The sequence below is a fragment of the Amblyomma mixtum genome, chromosome 3, assembly GCF_055824585.1.
Source record: "Amblyomma mixtum isolate Tamu chromosome 3, ASM5582458v1, whole genome shotgun sequence".
NCBI classification, from domain to species: Eukaryota; Metazoa; Arthropoda; class Arachnida; order Ixodida; family Ixodidae; genus Amblyomma; species Amblyomma mixtum.
The window spans coordinates 184421135-184443240 of NC_143014.1; the positions used below are offsets into that span (position 1 = coordinate 184421135).

At 46.9% G+C, this 22106-nt stretch overlaps 1 protein-coding gene across 3 annotated transcripts in view; it reads left to right on the forward strand.

Moving 5' to 3' along the window:
* Nucleotides 1-6721: 6721 nt before the first annotated feature.
* Hasp (Hig-anchoring scaffold protein) overlaps nucleotides 6722-22106 on the forward strand; it is a 498754-nt gene continuing 483369 nt past the window's right edge. For all 3 annotated transcript variants that reach the window (XM_089582173.1, XM_089582176.1, XM_089582174.1), the window contains exon 1: nucleotides 6722-7831. In XM_089582173.1, the coding sequence (XP_089438299.1) occupies nucleotides 7768-7831 (64 nt within the window). In that variant the 5' untranslated portion in view covers nucleotides 6722-7767. The remainder of the gene's footprint in view (nucleotides 7832-22106) is intronic.

Consider the following 22106-nt stretch of genomic DNA (forward strand, 5'->3'; position numbering starts at 1 on the left):
AACGATGATGTGGTGTGCACTGTTAGGTATTCATAACATGACGTACTAGTGACAGCTGATATCATGTGGCAAGTGCTGCCAATTACTGTGCGTTTGCGAGAGATTGACATGGATCTACATTTGTTCAGATTAAGTGGCATGTGCCATTTATCACACCACGATGCGACAGAGTTTATGACCTCTTGGAAAGTAGCGATGTCGGTAAAGCTGAGGATGCGGCTGTAAATAATGCAGTCATCTCCAAATAATTGTATCGTAGATTCGGTGTTAGCGTGTAGGGCATTAACTAAGATGAGAAATAACAGGGATGAAAAGCCTGCGCCTTGCGGGACACCAGATGTTACGTTTCTAAGAAGTGAGTTGCAGTTATTGACTTAGGTGAATTGCTTGCGTACTTTCAGAAAACTTTCTAGCTATGAGAGCAATGCCTGTGGAATTCAAAGGTATCAGAGTTTCAGAAGAAGAAGATTATCGGAGAGTTGTGGGAAAGAAGTTACGATGAACGAATACCAGAAAGTTCTCGCGTATTCTGTAGTCGCTTAAAATGTGTTTTGCAGGCTAGGCATTTTACTTCTGGGTTTCCTGCTTTGAAAGTTACGATTAGTTGAATATGCACGGGGTTAACAGAGGCGCAACGACGTCTTGCAAAAATGAAACCCGTGTTTATAAACCTCGTACTTCCAGCCAAGGTATAACCATTTACCACGTTGTCTAAAAAACAAAAAGAAAAATGGGGCCGCTAGATGCCGGGAGAAAGGCATGAGAAAACTGGAAAATGTGGAGAACCAACATTGAATTCGCTTTGCTGTCCAGCTATTGCTCGTACGAAAGGACGCACTTTTTGTATACATGATCCAGAAAACTGAAAGTATGTGGTGCTGAGGCAGTCTGCAAAGTAACGCTTTTACATACCTGATTTCTTCGGATATTTCTTATCTGCTCAGAATACTCAAAACGAAAGCAGGGTTATATGAAACAACCATGGTGCTAATCTGACACCAACCTCTCACAACATGTAGCTGGGGTTGGCTCAGGCTGTAAAGGACCGGCGGAAACGAATAAAAATCCAGACAAAAAAAATAAAAAAGAAGTAACCCAGGATTCAGCTTTCCATGAAACAAGAAAACCGAAGCGTCCACGGAGCCAGTCCACATGCGCAACGAAGCAGTACGCAGTTATTCGTTAGCACCGAGTTCTGTAAGAAGACAGCGCCAGGCATGCCAGAAATGCGGATAGCGGCACGGGTGGATTTATGGGTTACTATTAGCTGAAGACCAAACAGTGGGCGACTATGGCATAGGTTTTAGGAATAGCAGGGGGGGGAGTTATTAGTAAAGTTCGCACGGAGAAATAATTTACGGATAATGAATACCTTTCGCAGATGGGAGAACAGGAAATGGACGTGAAAAAGCTCCAGTGGTGAGACTAAAAATGAAATAGACTTCATACTGTGCGCTCACCCGGACATCGCGCAGTATGTGGAGGTCGTCGGAAAGGTGCCTTGTAAGGTCTCGAACAGGATGGTAAGGTTTCGAATTAGCCTAGACTTGAAGAGGGAACAGAGGAAACCGGTGAAGCGGAAGCCCATCAACGAGTTAGCTGTAAGAGGGAAAGTTGAGGAATTCAGGACCTTGGGGATGAGAGTTAATGAAGAATACCTTAGTAATCTGCGATTCACTGATGACATTGCCTTGCAAAGTCACTCAGGGGATGATCTGCAAAACATGATCAATGACTTAGGTATAGCAGAACGGTGGTTGCAAAAATTAATATGCAGAAGACCAAAGTAATGTTCAACAGTCGCGGAAAGAAACAGCAGTTTGCGATTGGTAGCGAGGTGGTGGAAGTGGTAAGGGAATTCGTGTACTTAGGACAGGTTGTGAGAGCAGGTCCGGATCACGAGAGTGAAATAACTAGAAGGATAAGAATGCAGATCATGAACGACAGTTTACCAATATCCCTCAAGAGGGAAGTATACAACATCTGTATCTTACCGGTACTCACCTATGCGGCAGAAACGTGGAGGCTAACAAAGAGGGTTCAGCTTAAGTTAAGTACAACGCAGTGAGCTACGGAAAGAAAAATGATAGGTGTAACGTTAAAAGACAGGAAGAGGACAAAGTATGTCAGGAAACAAACGCAGGTGAATTACATCCTACTCGAAATTAAGAAGAAATGTGCATAGGGAGGGAATGTAATGCGAACGCAAGATAAACGATGGGTCTTAAGGGTAACGGACTGGTCCTTAAGCGTAACGGACTGGCAAGCGCAGCATGGGCCGGAAGAAAGTTAGGTGGGCGGATGAGATTAAGAAGTTTGCGGGGGCTTCAGCTGTCACAGGGCAGGGTTAATAGGAGAGAGATGGGAGAGGCCTTAGTCCTGCAGAGGGCGTAGTCAGGCTGATAACAACTGTAGGGAGCGAGGGGAGGGGGGAGGTCTAATTTGAACCATGTTGCTTGGAGTTTTTTTTTTTCGTAAAAAAAAAAAAAGATGCGGTGCAGCACGCTTTTCGCATGTGAAATTTCTCTCTCGGAGTGCGCAACCGACCCTTCCCCTTTTTGCCCTTTCTCCCATAAATCCGCCATGGACAGTGAGCGAGCACACGAAAACTGTGCATGCCAATGTCATGTGTTTAAATTGTAGGTATTATTTCCTCTGGTTTTTCAAAGGTATTTCATTTTGGTCCACGCGGTTCCGCATTTTGCGACATTTGTTACTTTTGAGTAACTTAAAGTAATTTTGTGTTCGGATAAACCCAGCCTTACCATATTTTCAGACCGCACTGCTAGGGAGATGAAAAATGCCTTGATTTACATTTTTCATTCTTCTACAACATAAAAGAATAGCTTTCGCTCGCAGTATGCTTTCTCGTTTTGCCCCACTTTCCCTTAGAAATCTCCGAAATATCTTGATAGCTTCCAACAATTGTTCCTTTTGAGCAGTAAATGTTACATGGCAATACATTCCAGCTTTATTTTCCATTATAAGACAAGCTTCCTTCCCGCAATTCACTTTGCTGCTTGAGTAGAAGTGAGATTAAAGAAACCAGAGACTCCTTCGAACGAGATTAAAAAGAAAAACAAAAATGAACTACAAATCTATCTTGTCACCGCAATCAGGATTGACACTTGAAACCTTCTCTAGTATAGGAACACGTTACCCTCTCAAGTCAGAGGCGTTTATTGGCGCTTGACACACGTTTTCATTACTCGTTTACAACGCATCCTCAGCCTGTCTCCCGTGTCGTTTTCTCGGTAGACTCCAGTGTAGCTTTCTTCGTGCAATGTGCGAACGACGTGTCTCTAATTAGGCACCGACGCCGTTTTCTTCGAACTCTCCGCCGCCGCTTTCACCTTCTTACTCGCCCTTCGAGCTTTGCTGAAGATAAACTTGGTGGCATGGACACGCGGATGACAGCTAAGAGCAGGTTATAACCTAAGAAGCACTAGCAGCTGGAGGTGAGGAAAACGGTGAGACAGGAGAGAGATCGATCACTTTATAAAGATTTCGACCATGCCAGAGAAAGTTCCTGCAATTCTTGTCATGACCGTCTAAGATAGCAAGCAGTGCGGTGTCAAGTCTCAGTCCTCACAGTATTGTAGAACAGTTAAAGCTTATCCCTCTAGCTTAAAACAGAGTCATCGCTACTGCTGCGGTTTTCCTTTTAAAGCCTCTGAGAAGTAGCTTGCTCTGAATTTTTCTGCTATGCTGCCTGCTGGAAATCTAAGATAGCAAGCTGTCCATAAACGTCCTGCCTCCTGATGTAAAACAGCAGAAAATGAAAGAATCGAGAGTACCCGGGAACAATTATTTGATTTCTTTTTTTTTTTTTTACATTTCACCAATCTAAAACTCAAATAAATCTACATTGAGAGGTAATCTTACAGCATACGTACGTTGCGCGTTTTCAATATCACCCCTTTTTGTTGGTTATCAAGATTGTAATGCTAAATCTGTTGCGCTGAAGTGGTAAGGTCCAGAAATTTGAAAAAGCCTGTCAACAGCTCAATATTTTACAAAGTTTTCAGTGCACAGACACAAAAATTATTTCCACGGCCATCATTACCCTCAAATTGCAGCAAAGACTTGTAATACATCCTCGATATTGTTAAGATGATGTCTATGTACATTGCACAGCCAGAGGGCGGCGGTAGATGTAAATTTATTTGATGACAAAAATAAATTATGGGGGTAGGGGTTCAGTTAAAAAAAATGAATAAAATGAAGAAAACGAAATTAATTTCATTCATATCAGGGCAGCACAACAAAGAGCACGGACATAGGAGTAACGCTGAAGACAGGACGGGCGCTGGGCAGTGTAACTTCTGTGTTCGTGTTGTTTTTTGCGCTGCCCTCTTATGATTCAAGTACGAATAAACTAGCTCAAACACAATTGTAATGGAATTAATTTATCGTGTTTTTTCTTCACATTTAATCTCAGTGCCGCAGAACTAGTGCAACTTTCGCCAAGAGCGTCGTGAAGTGGCGGGAGGGAAAGCGTGGAATAAAGCGACCGACCTCAGGGACTCTACCAAAGCCGGAACTTCGTGCCGGCTACATACAGAGTGTTTTACCCAAGACTTTAAACAATTTTTACAAATAAGCTTTTTGAGTTATAACAGCGGTTTTTTCGCATAAATTGTCAGCGGTGTAGTACACCAGAAACCAGATAAGACGTGCTAACTAGCATTCTGGTTAACAAATATTGAATAGTTAACTTTTTAACTACTGCCGTTAGTCTCCTTAATTATTGAAAGGCGAGTAGCCCACCGCAAATAACATCCATATCAGTTTTTAGAATTTCGAAAACGCGATTACCCTCGGCGCTCTGAGCCAACAAATCTTGGCTATTTCGGCGAGTTTCGTACACTGGAGAGGTTGCTTCGCCTGCAAGCTTCTCGAATACACATGTATTTTGGCGCGATGTCACCAAAATTTGTTTGGCCAGAGCACCAAGGGTAACTGCGTTTTTGAAATTCTAAATACTAATATTACGGTGCGCTACAGGCCTCTCAATAACTAAAGAGCCCAACAGTAATAGCTAAAAAGTCAACTAATAAATATTAGTTGACCAGCCTGCTAGTTAGCACGTCTTAGCTGTATTCTGATGTACTACACCACTCACACTCCTATGCCGAAAAAAGAGCTCTTCTAACTCAAAAAGCCTATTTTTTAAAATTGTGTTAAGTCTTGGGTGAAACGCCCCGTATATCTGATCACATTGCCTCCATCGTCACTAATCAGTGACTAAAGTTCATTTTGAGATGTGTTCTCACTTCTGTGAAAGGCGTTGACAAATCGTTGTTGACACTATACTCAGCATGACAAATTGACAGAGTTCTTAGCGATCTGTAGTTTATACTGCTTGCAGCGGCGCTATCGCCATCATCGGCGCTGCGCCTCCTCTCTGTAGACGTGCAGTAGACGCCTGACACTTCGCCTAATCCACGTCGCGCCCTGTTTAACTACAGTAGAGGACCCAGTCTCCGCCTCCTAACACCGATAAACTCTGCATCAGGTATATGTTCACTAGCGGTCTTGTTCGTTACTGTTTTTGTCTCAAAGGCTAATAAATGTATATTACTATTAGTTGCGCGCGCGGCTTCCAGGTGCAGTTTAGTCGCTTAGTTATGGTCATGTCATCTTGGCCCACCCTAACCAAACATAAATGAACGTAACTGTATATAAGATGATAAAACGCAGTGAGGGACGCAAGTAACGAAATTCTAAATGTGATTGCGGAACAAACTTTCATCTTAGACCTGTGGCTATATACGTGTGCTATCAGCGTCGAATGAAGGGCGAAGGAAACTGAAATGAGAGCAGCGAAATAAGATTTTACTTCTGATAGACGAACTATTAGTGCACTTGGTTTTCAGTTTGAAAGGGTGAAGACTGCCGCGTGAAACTATTAATAGGCCTGCGTGCATTTCTTCAGCCGCTAATATTTTGGGGGTTCTTGTTTTGTCGTTGAACGTTTTCCTCTTCGCGTTTTGGGTGCGCGCTGATAGCACACAGTGCATAAAGTTTCTCACGCACCTCAGTTTACCCCGAAGTAGTAACTCATTCTTTCTGAAATATTAATTTTTGAGTCAATAATTTGTACTGCGCAGAACTAAGCATATCACGCAGAAAATTTGCAACAAAACTCCAAACTTTATTAATCAATCCTTCAGACTCAAATACAGCCCTCCAACGCCGTGACTTTGCATTGCAGCGGTAAGCTCCGGTCGAGGTTGTCAAGCAAGTTGGCGCGCTTCTCTCCGGACGTGTCAGAGAGCGGGTAAGCTTATTCCACTCAGCCTTTTCTGAATAGTAAGTTCTTACGACCCGGCGTTCCATTCATTTTTGTAGCAATGCAAAAATAATTCTTAATATAATCATAAATTATTGCGCGTTTAATTATTTGAAGATACAACCTTCAAGTGACGCCTATATTTCCTGTTGCTTTCGAGCGGTTGGGGTGGCGAGGACTGTAGAAGGGTGTGTGTGTGTGTTTGGGGGGGGGGGGGGGGGGGGGGTTAAAAGAATTTCGTAGCTCTCTTCTGCCTTTCCCCGCCACTTGCCACTCGGCGTTTTGCCCCACCGCTGGCTCTTCGCCGGTGGGTACTTTCCCGGTGGTTCGCGAGATGGCGCCACGCAGGGCGGCGCTTCAGTCGCGGGTCTCCGCGCCAAGTGTACCTTGCGCACGAGCCCGTCGTCGCTCAAAAGCGAAGCGGGCACGCTACGGGACGCAGGGTCCCAACTGAGAGCTCCAGGATCCCACGGCGGCTGCGTGGAAGAGGCTCGCGTCGCACCCCTCCTCGCTCACTCCCTCGCGCCTCCGGCGGGCCTCGCGGCTTCGGCCGCCGCGGCAGCTCCCGTCCCAAGTCTCCACCGGAGCCGATTGCGCTCGAGGCGGTCGCAACTTGTTGAGGGAAGCCACCGCGCGTCGTCTGCTCCTGACAACTTGCCACGAGTCGGTCAACGGCTTGCACCTGACCTTTTTTGAGGGGCGCGCTGCCTTAATGGTGGCTGCTTTGCTCCTGCGCACCCACCGCTTCCCGACAGTGACTGTAGCAACAAAAGTCCAGATCGGCGCTTTGTGACACCGGGAGAAGGCTGACAGCGGCTCCCAAGTCCAAAACACAACCACCGGCCGTGCTTGAGAAGCGCTGCTGCACTCGAAGACGTCGGGCGCACAAAGACGCCTTCTTCCCTTCACTTTTTTCCTCTCCTTTCCCGGTCCCGGTGACGACGCGTCTTCGTTCGAGTGAAAAGACTGACAGCGACCAGTTTCTTCTTACCACCTAACGAGGTAGGCACCTATCCTGCAAAAGGAACTTTTTGAAGTCTGATCGAAGGACACACACACACAAACAAGAAAAGAGAGTGAAAAGAAACGGGACTCGATCGGGCAGTTTCCCGAGCAGAGTGCCTTTTACAGGCATCACACCTTCCCTCGGCGTCCGCAGACTTCCGGGAACCTCCACCAGCAGCCCCGACGCCGTGTGACAAGCGCGGTCATTAGAGGCGATATACGCACCGGCCGCACACCTCAATCGTCGCCGTCCCGAAAAGTTCGGAGCGGGGCAGACAGTTCTGCGGCGGCGATCGTCTCCATCGATCACCAACTTTCGAGCGTGCGGAGATCGTGTGAGCGTATATATCTGGGACCTTCGCGGCGTGAGAGACTGGTGATCTGCCCGAAATCACAGAGCAGACTGGACCGAGAAAGCTTGGCCGGCGTCGGCGGTGTCTTTCGGAGCAGCAGCTGAGATCGACCACATGGCGGCCCGGCGGTCATTGCACCGTGTCCTGCTTCTGCTGTTCGTCCTCTGGGCTGCAGTGGGTAAGTGCGCAAAGGGTCGGGCTCGCTGCCTTCGTCCGCGTATGTCCCGCGTGCGGCTCGGTGAGATGCTCGTCAACTTGCGAATGGTCCAAACTGGTACGAGAGCATTGCGATAGGTAAAGCTCGAAGAGGAGGCGCGCCTAAGTTTTTTTTTTTTTTTCGTCCCAAAGGACCACTGTCTCACCTGCGTGGACTGGCTGCTTGTACTCGTGATGCGTTGGACGCTGCGGCTAAAATAGATTTCGTTCTGTCCCTCAGAAATTACGCATCGATTTTCTCATCAAGCCTGGCGTAAAACTCGAATAATCCGGCTACGCTAAATTTTGTTTGAAATCCTGGGCTCGAAACTAATTTCGACTGAAAAGAAGCTTCGATTACACACTGCTAGTTTAGCTGCCGCACTTTTGGTTATTTATTTCGCGATAATACTCAGCTGTGTACAATGTATGACTTTTAACTATGGTACAGTTTACTGGTATACAGAACTTACATGCGAGCGCAAGAGTGAAATCTGTAATTTTTTTTCTCTCTCAAGCTTTCGCTCTACTGTGCCAGCGTTAGGCGTGTGATATGTCAACTGCACTTCAACTCAACGGCGGCTGAGCTTTTTCACTGCCGCTGAATTGAACAGCAGTTGGCGCCTTCCTTCCCCACCTCCCCCTATACGCGGCTGTTTTATATTCCAGATGCAATCTGGTTTTCCCCTACGCATCACTAACCGGGGACGATAAATGATATCTGACGCTCGTGCCTGCCACATATGTTTTTCATTCAGTTAATATGAAAAACGAAAATAAAGCCTGCTGTTACTATGTGATATTTTTACATATTTTGGTGTCGACAGTGCTTGAGTATTAATCAAAGAGCGCTTGTGACGGCATCTCAGCACGTGCAGCGCAGCAAGCTGGGCCCGGCACTGTCCATATATATATACGTCTCTGCTCAGCATATGTTTTATACACACCAGCAGTTCGCCTTTGCTAAGCGAGGAAATGTTGCTTATGAAACCCCATCTCGAAAACAACCCGGGTAACTTTCCGGTTCCACGTTTCTGAGTATTGCGCAGCTTTTGCTGGTGTCCTGATTTCGTTTCTTTGAAACTTTTCATTCTCCTTGCATAAGTGGTTGCAAAATCATGCACGAATTTTGAATGTGAATTCATTCGTAGTCACTTTAGACCCGCCAAGCCGTGCCACAATTCTGAGTCGACATATTGTCATTGGTCTCCATTTATTTTTCTGCCCAAAGCTCAACCTGAAATGCCGAACTTCGGTTCGAAGAATTGTGTCTCAAAGGTGAACGGGCGCAACCAAACAGCGTACTCGCCTGTTGCATGTACCAATAATCAGACTTCATTTCAATTAGGGGCCAGTGTTCATAAGTCAGGGCTGTAACATGGACACTACAGCCACAAAACTAAGTATTTGAGGTGTCACGCAACTTGGAGGTGTTTAAATATGTGTACATGCGCACGTACATGCTCGTGTCTGCCACTTGTATTCCGTTCAATGAATACAGAAAGAACAATAACGAAAATAAAGCCTGCGGTTACTGTGCTATTTTTATATATTCCGCATGTACGAGATATTACGAGTGACAGTCGCTAAATCTGATAGCAACCTCAACTGAAATTAATAAAAACAATCGAAAAGGAGTTCAAAAGTACAGCCTGCTCATAGGGCCCTTTGTTCTCGACTTAAATTTTTTCTCAAATTGTAAACGCGGGCAAAAATTGGGTGCAATTTCGGGGTAGAAAACCAGGTGCAAATCGGGTTCCTGAAAAAAAAAAAGTTCTATAATTCAGATTCTTCTAAGGTGACTTACTTTGACCTGCCACAACGAGCAGCTGTTTCCGCTTGCTTTCTTGCGGCTCAATGCATTTTGTTAAAACACTTTACTTAAAGCTTATTGCCTTCAAGAGAAAGTTATTGCAGGCTGCAACAAGAAAGCGTTTACCTGATCACATTTTTGTTTTCTGTGTTTTTACATTCTTTTTTGTCGCATGCAATGCCATTCGCACCCGCTAGCATTCTCCCGTCCGTGATAAACCTGCCCGCGTTGCACGTTCGCGCCAAAAGCGTTTCTCTAAGCGGCAGTGCTCCCTTTTGGAGAGAGAAGAGAAGCTTTTCAATAGAACACCAATTTCGGCGCCTACGTAGCCTTTTGAACCTTCTACCACGTGATGGATAGACTGAGCGGGAAGGGGGGTGGGGAGCGGCACAAGAGGGACACTGCAAGCCCCGGAGAAGTGGTTCACTCGCTCCAGCTGCTGGTATTAAGGCGCCGTGGAATTTAATGCAGGAAGGCGTGCGAGCAGGGTGGCGTTGCTAAGAAGGGAGCGTGGCTCACCGGGCAGTTGGTGATTCATGGTAGCGAAAAACGAAAAACAGCGCTACTTTCAAGACAAGGGCTAGAAGAAGGACGAACACCACCGCGCTGATGTGCTGCGGTGTTCGTCCTTCTTCTAGTACTTGTCTTGAAAGTAGCGCTGTTTTTCGTTTTTCGTTGATAAGAAGTAGCGTTTGATACAACTTCAGCTTAGACATGGGCTCAATTTACCTGGGGTTGGAGAGTCTGCTTCAAAGAGGTGCCAAGCGAAGCCATCCTGAAGTGAAGCCACGCCATGGTAAACAATAGCTAAAAGGGGAGATAAGAAAAAAAGGGGCTCGTTCCAGTATTCAAGAAAGAAGGCACACTTCGAAACCTAGGCAAACACAGAACAATATTGTTATTTTGATGCTGTTGTTTAGAGAAAGGAAGTATTTGGGCGATTACTCTTTCTGAGGTGGTTTGACAAAAAGTGTAGAAAAAGACGTCATGCCTCCGGTGGGACGGCATGTTTCCGGGCTAGATGGTGTGATTCCGTATGAGTGGGCCAGTTCGAACATCGAGACACGGACGAAGAAAGACAAGCGGTAAACATCGCTGGTTGAAGCCGGTGAATGAAGAAGGGAGACGGAAGAAGAAGCGCTCGGCGAACAAGAAAGGTACTGCAAAATGGCATGTTTCCAAGCTGTGGGAACCGAACCCACGACGTCCGCATGCCGCATGCGGTGCTCGACCAAGTCGTCTACGGTTGCGGTTATTTCCGGAGCCTTTCTCGTTTGAAGGTATTTATCTGTACTTGACTATTGTGAAATCCTGACAGTGCTTACCAGCTCCACATCCGGCATTAGCAGTTAGCGTGGTACATCCTCCACGTGAAAACTACTCGAAGAAGGAACGAGGCAGCTGTGCGCAGGCCCTCTCATATTACCTTTGGTGCGAAGACTTTAAGAACAAAGACCCTCGCTATACGCTATGTTGAATAAAGAAGATGACCTACCTACATAAAATATCTGCGAAAAAGCCATCAGTCCGGAAAATTAAGGAAAGCATAGATGAATATCGCTGTAAATGGTTGTTTAGAGAACAACAGTAACTGAGTGATCATTTAGATAGCTCATAATTTGACAAGCGAAAAAAAAAAAATACATGTATTTTAACAAGCCCGCCATCTCCCCACTTTCTGCCTGGTCATAGCATAGCGAGGGTCTCGGTTCTGGCAGTCTTACTGCCTTTTTAACGGATGTTGCATAACATATCCTCTGCACTGACATCCACCTTCGACGACGTTCCGCATGACACTTACGGCGTACCTATAATAGGACGCACCATGTTCGGTGCCGAGAGGGTGTGGTGCTGGTGATTACTGTCAAAGTTAGCCTACAGTTAGGTAAATGTGAGTGCCTTCGATACTATAAGGGAAGACAGCCGCCGCTGTAGCTCAGCTGGTTGCGGAACACACGCGATGATGTAGTTGGGGGGCGGGAGGGGGTATTTTCCTATTAGCTGCATGTCGTCCTTTTCCCCACTTTTCTGTCAAATAATCTTATATCAGAACGATTACACGATTTGCCGCCGCAGTGGCTCAGTGGTCATGGTGCTCGGCTGCTGACCCGAAAGATGCGGGTTCGATTCCGGCCGCGGCGGTGGCATATCGATGGAGGCGAAATTTTAGAGGCCCGTGCACTGTGCGATGTCAGTGCATGTTAAAGAACCCTGGGTGGTCGAAATTATCCGGTGCCCTCCACTACGCAGTCCCTCATAGCCTGTGTCGCTTTGGGACGTTAAACCCCTTAAACCAAACAAATTACTCGATTACTTTCCTTCTGTCAAAAACAGCAACAAGAAATAGTGCCAATGTTCCCTAATACATTCCTTTGTTTCCAAAACACTTGGAGTATTTTCTATGTGAGGGTCACGGAGGGAGGAAACGACAGGTGTGCCGCAACACTGTGGATGGTTTTTATAAAGCAGTTTGCCCTCCTCAGAATGCCCTCAGGCGCTGCGTAGTTTTTGTTTTAACAAAAAATAAACAAGGGCTCTACTGATACCACGAACCGGGAGAAAAGCATGGTGGAAGTCACGTTGTTCTGGAGGTCATAGTGTAGCGGCGTCCATAGGAGCGACCAGAAACTGCGTTGCAGTTGCTGTGGCAGGAGCGACAGATGCGCCCCCAGGCGGCAGTTCCGAGGAGAGGTAAACAAGAAAGGGAATGTGAAAGAATAAGGAGAATTTGCCCGGACGAACAGTGCAGCTGTTCTGGAGGCCACCTTGTCCGGGCGCTGTTAGCAGCGGCGCGCGAATCGACGTTGTAGTTCTGATGGCGAGGTAGTTGCATTTTCGGCTGCGCAAACAGGGGCGTCACGCTTAATGTATTCTCTTCCCTTTTCTATAAAGAGAGGTAAAAGAAGCTCATAACTGCCGTCAGGTACCTGAAGAGAGCACTCTGAGGTTCGTACAATATATCTGCTAGCTCCCATGCTCGCTTTTCCTCTAGCACTTTGCGCTGGTAAGGTACAATTTCCGGGAAGGCTTCTTTTTTTATTTATTTTTTATTTACGTATACTGCAGGCCAATGTTTTGGCCCAAGCAGGATGGGCATACAAATGTAGAATAACAAGAAGAACATGTACAATGCGAGAAAGAACACATGGGAAACAACACATTTCTTAAAAGAACAACTATATGATAAAACTAATATTGGGTAATAAATGGCAACAACACATCTCAAGTATGGTAAGAATGCGAAATGCCTGACAAACAACTCTTTTGGAAGGAAAACAGGATATGTTAAGTATGCAAAATATGGCTTTCTAGTCCTTCCACAAAATCTTTGCTCTTAAAAATGTTGCGTGGTAAAGAATTCCATTCAGTGATCGGCGGGGGCGAATACTATGTTAAACGTTATTTTTCCACTATTCGCTCATGGTGTAAAAACTTAAATCCCATATCTATACTGTTTTTATATCGATATGCGTGACAGGACACACTAATTAAAGCAAATCAAGGGTAAATCACTCACTAGGGCAACGGAATTTGAATGCCACAACGAGGACTGGAGAGCGCAACGGAGTGCGCATTATTGACGTGCGTTATTTCAATGTTGCTAATAGTGTACGAGCCATGAGGCTCACCTTGCAAGTTAAGCCCTAAAGCAGCAGTGGATGGTGCTCGAAAAACGTAAAATGCGTTGAAACAAGCGAGCGCGTTTTTCTGATGATCGCGCATTGGTTTTCCCCAGGCAAGCATGAGAGACAGCTATGTTTTTCAACGAGAGAAAATAGAAAAAAATAGCCAAGGAATATCCAGAGTTACTTATCTATAGCCGACGGACGCACAGTGGCGCATCCACCAAGATAAATACACTTCTGGATCTTGTAATCCCCGGCGCACTGCATTTCCCCAAGGTGTCTGCACTGCCCATGTATCAGGCAGGCCTTACTTTCGTCATACCCAAGCACGGGCGCAAGACCAAGCGGAAAAAAAGAAAAAAAAAACAAACAAACCGGGTATAGTTATTGCAATATCCAGACTGCGTAGCTATACAGCTATACGCGACACGGAAAAAAAAATAAAAGAACGTGGCTTCTATCGGAAGCTCCGGCCCTCGGAAAGGCTCTTGATGGCTGAGTCAGCGCTTTTCGGCGGTGTGCCGAGGAACTGAAATTGAAATCGCAGATAGACCCTCGTGCTTGGCGCGTAGAGAGCGAGTCCGCGGTGCGTAAGATGCCGAACGTTTTATGTGCGAGAGAAGCCGGCCGTTCGGTTTGCAAGGCTCCAAAAGTAGTTACAGCTTCTTCGCTACCGTTACCCAAGTTAGCTGCAAAGATTGTTTCTTTTTTCATTCATGGGCATTTTTCTTTTTGCGAGCATTGCTAGTTTTTAATATCTAGGAAACAGGTGGCGCTGCCTCTCTTCCGCAAGGATTTCGATTTAAATATTACTGCGAACTGTACAGATGAAATTTGCAGGTGCTGAAACAGCGTGTGACAAGCTGCCATCCTTCGTCCGCACCCTATAGATGCTTTGCTAGGCACTTTGTTCGTTGTTGTAAAATTTTACTTAGTGGAGACCTCACTGCCTACCTCATTGAAGCAGATTGTTCGGACTGCAACCGTTACCATAATTTCAACTAGTAAATACCTCTGGGAGACCACGTTATCTAGCACTTCACAAGCGAAATTGAGCGCTAACGCGTATATACGTATCTTCATTTGACTTGCCTGGCACTCCCAGCGCACATGGCTTTCAAATGGCTACAAGCTTTCCCTGGTCTGGTGCATGACTTCTTTGGAGTTAAATGATTTGAAGAATAGGCCCTTGAGCCCACCTGGTGCCGGCAAAAAAACACGTTAGCCATGGGGGTCTTTGGCCAAGCAGCCATAGCTTGTATAGTTAAAATCAAATTCATCAGTTCTTCTTATCCTGCGCGTATTTTTAATTCTGCCACAGGTGTTGAGTTAGGGGCAACGAAGGCGACAAATTTCGTTACAGTTATTTGCCTGTAATTTTACTCTAATTGCATTTCAAACACCCAGGCAGGCCTCTGAATTGTAGGAAAATTTCGAGACTATCATCGTTTGCTTAATAAGCCTCATATTAAAATGGCGGCCAAAGGAATTTCATCTTTTAGCTGTTATTAACCGCGCATACATAGAACCCGCCGCGGTGGCTCAGCGGTTACGGCGCTCGGCTGCTGGCTCGAAAGACGCTGGTTTGATCTCGGCCACGGCGGCTGAATTTCGATGGAGGCAAAAATCTAGAGGCCCGTGTTCTGTGCGATGGCAGTGCGCGTTAAAGAACCCCAGGTGGTCGATATTTCCGGAGCCCTTCACTACGGCGTCCCTCATAGCCTGAGTCGCTTTGGGACGTTAAACCCCTATAAACCAATAAACCAAACGCATACATAGATGATACGCGTGCATGCATTCAGTGGACTGCTTTGTTGGCGTAACTATTTTTCTTCAAAGCTGCATTAATGTATGGCCACGTTTCCGTGCTGAACGCTTCGTATCGGTACTTGTCTGGCCATCTCTTGTTCGTGCATGCGCTATACAATGGGTCCTATTAATCTGGACAGCTCAGTCGCTTTTTCGGGCCGTTTCTGCTTGTTGTACTACAAGCGTTAAGGTGACGGAACATTTCGCAGTTTTAAAGTTTAATTTCAGGGCTCACAAGATAAAAAAGAGCGCCAAAGGGTTCAGGCAATGTTGGAGGAAGAAGCGAGACACGCGATTTTGACGGTGACCGGACATACGCCCACATGTACTCCATCAAGCCACGGTCTCGTGAAGCAGATGATTAAAAAACAAAACAAAAACCAATGAAAGCAAAACTCGCAGCGTCGGGAAAAAAGAAAAGGTGAACGGAGAGCGGGCCATGACTCATTACAAGCATGCAGCTTCGCAGCTGCAAGGGTTGAGAAATCCGGCGCAGCTGCTTACGTTGCAGCGCGGCCGAGAAACAAGTGGGCGAGCCAGCTAATGAAAATCAACAGATCTTTCTTTTATGTTTGGTTTAACACTACGTTGCATGCGTATTATATTGGCTTAGTGGAAACAAGCTCGGCTTGGCTTCTAGCAATACCGTCAGGACCTCGCCGTTCCGGCACTTGCGGACGTCGCTCTGCTTCATCGTCTCGTTCTGAGCAAATAAGGGCCTCGCTGTGGAGGAGCTTAGGGCCGCTGGATACACATACATACGCACACACACCGCCACGCGAGTGCTGTGCAGTGCGCTCGGAGTCTCCGGGCTGCCCAGTTGGGGCAGGCGCGCGCAAACATTCCAGCTTCGTATCACTTCCTCGCTACTGCCCGCCGCTGCCGAGCGACTCGACTTTGTCTCCCGCATTTAAGAAGTAGAGAGAAGCGTTTGGTCGAATTCTCTCTGTCTCTCTTTTCCCCCGGTGTGCACGAGCCTTCGGGTACAACACGCGTCGAGCTGGGCAATCTGTTTACAGGATAGCGTGGCGTTGCCGAAACTGCCCACTTGCTGGCGTTTTAATTTTTCACACGTAACGAGGTCGTGTTTTTCGAGCCTCGTCAGTCGAAAACACGCTTGTTAGTCATTTTTCTGGCTGTCATTCAATGAAGTGCGGTCGCGTGAGACACACGTGCGCGCACGGTCAACGAGGGCACATCGCGAACTCGCGGTTCATGCGCGCTCGCACTGAATTATGGGCGCGTTTTCTTTGTGTTTAGACTTCTTCATTTTGAGCTGCCTTGTATTCCTCCGTCTCGTCAGCGAAATGCTGATAGTAGTCGATGGACCACGCAAGCTACACTTCCACGATCGCATGTCGCAGGTTATATATTGCAGTGATATTTGTCCTGCTTATACCATTCCCCTGGAATGCAACGTGCCTCGTTATAATGCGGCGTATTAGATACCATTACACCTTTCCAAAAGGTGGGTACATGTGGCGTTGGCTTTGTGTGGCTGACCACGCAGCATCACGCGCGTGCGCGGTTACCCGAAGCGACGCAGTACGTATCGCGATTAATTTAGCGAACAGCTCGGCCAACACTGCATGGAAACGCAGCGAAAGCGAACGCAGTGCAGACTTGCGACCGAGAGACGTAGACAACCCGGGCCAGGCTGCATCCTCCTCGCGTTTCTTGTGCGAGCCGCGTACTCGCTACCAGCGCGAGGCCGGTTCTTGACCTTTAGTTAAGCCGATGCTCTTAGCCCGAGAGACGGTGATAAGAGTGCTTCGCAGGACGTTAATCTTGGCCGAAAAGGTCTACTTGCGTTCTCTGCTTGCTAAGCATCTTGCCTCGGGAGGGCCAGCAGGCGTGCGCCGCTGTTTGTACGTGCGGGCCTCCATAGCCGTTCGCAGCAGCAGCAGCCGTTTCGGACCCCCCTGACACTTTTTTTTTCTTCTTTGCGAAATTTTAGCCATCACGAATCTCGGGAGCAGAAGACCCGCGCCTTAGCTCCCCCGCAGAGCCCATATGGCCGCCTAAAGACTACTGTCCTCGTCTGGCTGCGGCTGTCTTGAGTCATTATCATTTCGAGAAGGAAAAAAAATGGCGTCGGCAATGAGCTCGACCAGAGCTCCCGCCTTGACTGAAGAGAAAAGGAAGCGTATCACCGTTTCCATATACACACACACGGTAGCTCCTGATGCGTGCACTGTATACTCGACGATGAGATGAAGAGGTGGCGGTCATCAGGAGCCACAGGAACGTTCTGGAGATCACGACTAATGAGTTATAAAACATGGATCATTAATTCCTTACTCACACTGCAGTTCAAGCGCTCAAGGGAAAGCCAGTTGCATCAGGTAAGTAGAGGGTGTGCCATTGTCCCCTGATTCAGTCCCACCCTTGAAATTAATGAGGTCCCTGGTCCGTTCAGGAAATTATTATCTTGATAATTCGATTCTGCGGGTTTTTGGGCAGCATTAAAGTCTGCACGTGGTCGCAACATATTAATACGTGAGCATTAGGGCTGCCATTTCCGCAAAACATTTGCGGCGATAGATGTTTGAAGCATCGGCCAGGTGCATAGTTGAAAAAATTGTAAGTAAAGCCACAGTGACTGGCTCACTTCTCGGTGGACACCTCAACCGTGCCGTGAGAGAAAGAATGAAGGATGAATTAAAAAAATTCGGGCGATCTATTGAACTGATGCGGAGGAAATGCGGTAGCGTTCTTCTTTCGTCGCGCCAATCTATTCCGATTCTGATTTTATTCCAATTCTGAGTTCGTTGTCTTTCACACCCCAATCTATTTCAAGTCTGATTATATTCCAATTACGACGACGCAATCCCACAAAATGTTTGGACTATGGGTTCATTGTTCATGGGGTTTAATGTCCCAAAGCGACTAGGGTTATGAGGGACGCCGCAGTTGAGGGCTTCGGCCAATTTCGACCGCCTGGGGTTCTTTAACGTGCACTGACATCGCACACTATACACGGGCCTCTAGTGTTGAGGAACTGTCTCAGTTCTCGGCGGATACCCAAACCACGCCGTGGAGAAATGTGGAAAGGAATGTGGAGCTGTATTGCGCTAGCATTAGCAGGGTCATTATGGGCAGAACACGGCGTCGTTGGCGGTTTGAATGCCCTGTGCAGGAGCTCAGAACTCACACCGAAGGGCAAAACTGATGGCTACTGGACATCTGATTTGAACTAATTGGACAACATGAAAATAAATCAATTGTTAAATAAAAAAATCGAAATGTTAATTGCCGTTGGTGTTGTTGATTCAGTTCAACATAAAACGGTCGCACAGTCGGAGTTGCAAAACTAACGCATGCCCCTCCCCTCCCCTCCCCACGCATTAATCTCATTGACCGTCTTTGAATTTTTTTATTTATATCGGTGTGCGTGTGTGTGAGAGAGAAAGTGGGTGAAAGACGCGCATTAGTAACACCATATTAGTTTGCTCAGAGTATGCTCGCGCTGGCAGCGCATCTGGAGGTGCCAGTCCTTCAGCGACTAAAACTGTAGTGCAGCTAAATTTTCGTGCTATATGCCATTCAGTTAAGTTGTGCAGCTAGGAAAAGTTTGAATTTTCATCACAAAAACATCAATAACTACACCAAACAAACGAAACAACAACAAATAGAAGCGATGAAGCCATCATCGCGTTGCGTCATCCATTGCGCGCCAGCTGGAGAATCGATACGAGCGACATCTGTTGCGCAGAGGTGTCGTCGGGGGCCGCTGTCATCGAACCGCCAGCGGTCGCACCCACAATGCGTTCCGGAGTCCGCCCCACGCTGCCGACCGTGCATTCCGCACTCGGGCACCCTGGGGGGACGTGAAAAATTCATACGCGTCGGCTGCACGTGAACTTCGCGGGCGATATTAAGTAATTAGCAGGGTGGCTGGCAGGCAGGCGTGCCTTCAGAGTGTGCCGCACGGGAACAGCGTCTCCTGTTATGGCATCCGGCTCTAATGTGCTGATTACTGTATCCCATGGCGGTCAAGGCGTCGCGCGAAAATGCGGTAATGCGACACTACGCTCCATGCGCTGTTTCTTCTTCTTTTTTTGTTCAGCGCCGAGCTAGTAGGCAAGCGTAAACACTCCGAAGTTCAGTGTTTCATGGAAACCGCAAAGTACAGCATGTAGCTAGGTGGGGCATGATTTTGGCGGGAGGACAATGTGGAGAGGTTGAGAGGAAACTCGGTTCCGGATATTGAGCCGAGGTGCGCTCCGCCATTCAGAGCACTGTGATAAAAAGAGGGAGAGAGAGAGAGAGCTGGATGAAGTTCTACGTAAGCTTGACAGGCATTGCCAATTTTAGAGCAAAAAACAGCTCGTGGCAGTTGTTTGCCACGTAAAGCAAAGGTCGGTGGAAGCCAGCGCCACGGATTCGTCAAGGGCACAGTGCCTCCTATGGCATTTTAAGGAACGCTAAAGGGAAGTAACACAAAGTGTCGATGGAAAAGGTTGTCAACTGGGATGGTAGCTATAGCAGGCTACAACTTAAAAAAAAAAGAATAAGAAACAGCATTTGGTAACAATGGGCGATGGTCCGCCAGGTCCTCTACTGTGCTGACCAACCGCAACAGTAAACAAAATCAGCTTTTTTAATTCGACTGCGTCGAACAAGCCAGACGAAACAAAATTATTCAGCTTTAATTTCGGCTTGTGATATGCTGGGATATGCCTCTTGTTTAGGTGATAAGAAAAACTTTAAAACGGACTTCCTTTTGTCGCGAAGGAATTCTATGTGGTGGTCATGAATAGCGGAGGTTAACGGTGGTCTTATGTTGCATCTGGCTATATAGATTAATGCTTCGGAAACTCTACCAGTGTCTTTTTATTCGCTATTTGATGAGTCTACAGCGGAGAAAGTTTAAAATGAAGTCGCTGGTTTCTTTTCCCACTTACTTCTCCGTGCAACTTCGGGTCTTCCTGCGTCATTTTGGTGATAGAGAAAACCGGAGCCCTCGGCGAATCAGAGGCGCCGTAGTTGGAAGGCGGAAGTTGGAAGTAACGAAAGAGACGGCGGTTATGAGGAAAGAAAATCCGTGCTAAATGTGCCGCTCTATAGGTATGTATAGAGAGTCCTCCACCGCTACAGTTAATTCAGAAGCGCATGATAGAGTTGGATCACAGCCCCTCAGAGCGTCACACGAGAGTGATGCCCACGTTATCGCTTTGCCAGACTTTAAGCAGTCACTCTCTGGAACCTAGGAACCTTAATCTCCCAGACTTGTAACTCTATGTTAAAGCGTGCGCGGGATGCCTACCTTGGAACAAGTTTGATTCGAATTATAGCGTGCCGACGTTCTAGGAAAAGTGAATTGGATTGTATATTGCGAGATTTTAACGCCCCGAAGCGGCTGAGACAAGCGATGCCGTAGTGGAGGGCTCCGGATTAATTTCGACCACCTGGAGTTCTTTCACGCCCGCCGACATCGCACAGCACGCGGGCATTTGAATGCGCCAGCGTTACTGATCGCTGTGACTGATTTCAGCGATGTGTGTGTGGTCTATGTGTGCCACACCAAAGAAAACGCAGAAAAAGAACTTCCACGGGTAAGACTCGAATTCAGGAATTCCTCATGGGAAGCGAATACGGAACCTCATAGTCACGACCAATTCTTGTTTTTTTACCTTATTACCGGGCTTCGACATAGCAGGACATTTCACAAAAATAACAAACAATACATAGCACCAAGGAAAAACCGAAAGAGCACGCAGAACACAATGTATATATACACAAAATACATCGACGATGAAAGCCGTGTTACTTGACAAATAACAGTGAACATAGCTTGTGCGGCAAGGCAGCAGCAGTGAAAAGGAAAAAAAAAAAAACGAAAAAGAAAAATGTTTGGAAAAACAAAAATAAAACCAAAAGAAGAAGAATGGTGCAGTGTGTGCAAGATGATGGCAGTGGTTCAAGCAGTCGTTAGTGTGGTCATCTGGTTGCTAACGCATTCAAACGATGCTCTTGAAGAGAACGACCTGTCATTTTTTTTTTGTATTTTGCCTCTATCGAAGTACGGCCGCCGCGGTCAGGATCGAACCCGCTACCGTAAGATCAGCAGCCAAACTCCAAAGCCACTGAGCCACCACGGCGGGTTCGAGAAAAAGTGCCGGTAGTCGGTTGCCACAGGACCTCGGGTCAGATATCCTGGCCATCCGCAAGCCGACATGGTCAGCAACAAAACACATCTCGACCTTCGCCCACGTTTGCAACGCTAAGAAAATTGGCTACCGATCAGCGACCAACCCGTTGCCATCCGTCGTCCTTGCCCGCTTGGGTGGTGCCGTGGCGCTGCGTCGTAGTGAAGAACTCCATCCCCGTTCTAGCCGCCTCGATTTCCTTGTAAATGAACCAGCTAACCCCGCATTTGCGCTGCAATTAATCCCTCACCACCATTGCTCAAGTGCAACATTGCTGTGTCAACGCATGTCGATCAGTCATACGACCCCAATGAAATTTTATAGTTGTTTGCTTGTTTGGAGGCGGCAAAAAATGCACGTCAGGATTAATTTTACTTCACCGAAATTTCTCTTTGCGATACTATCCGTAAGGTTAAAGATTAGTTAAAATGCAGCAGCAGGTTAATCACCAAGAGCGTTTCGCATCGTTTGAAGCGAAACAAGCAAAGTGATACAGCCGGTTATTTCTGGCCTTGATTAATATTTCTTTAATGTAGGAGTATGAGGGTCACAGTTCATACATGAGTTCGAAGCTTCCGCTTCTTACCTGCCATCGGAAAAGGCCCAAGTGTATGCTAATGTTGCCTCAGGCGCTAGACGCCGCAAGTTGCCTGCGGGACCAGTTTGGTGAGCATGAAAACAGCTGGGATGGCTTTGACGCTGCTGTCACAGCTGAGGACCCTTTTGAGTCACTGGGTTTTCTGTGGTATAGCTGACATACAGAACGACTGACAATTCCGAAATTTAGTAGATTAGTTAACGTTGTCTCTTTTCTGCCGTAAAATTTGTTCGTGATTTTCGTAGCGCGCGATGAAAAAG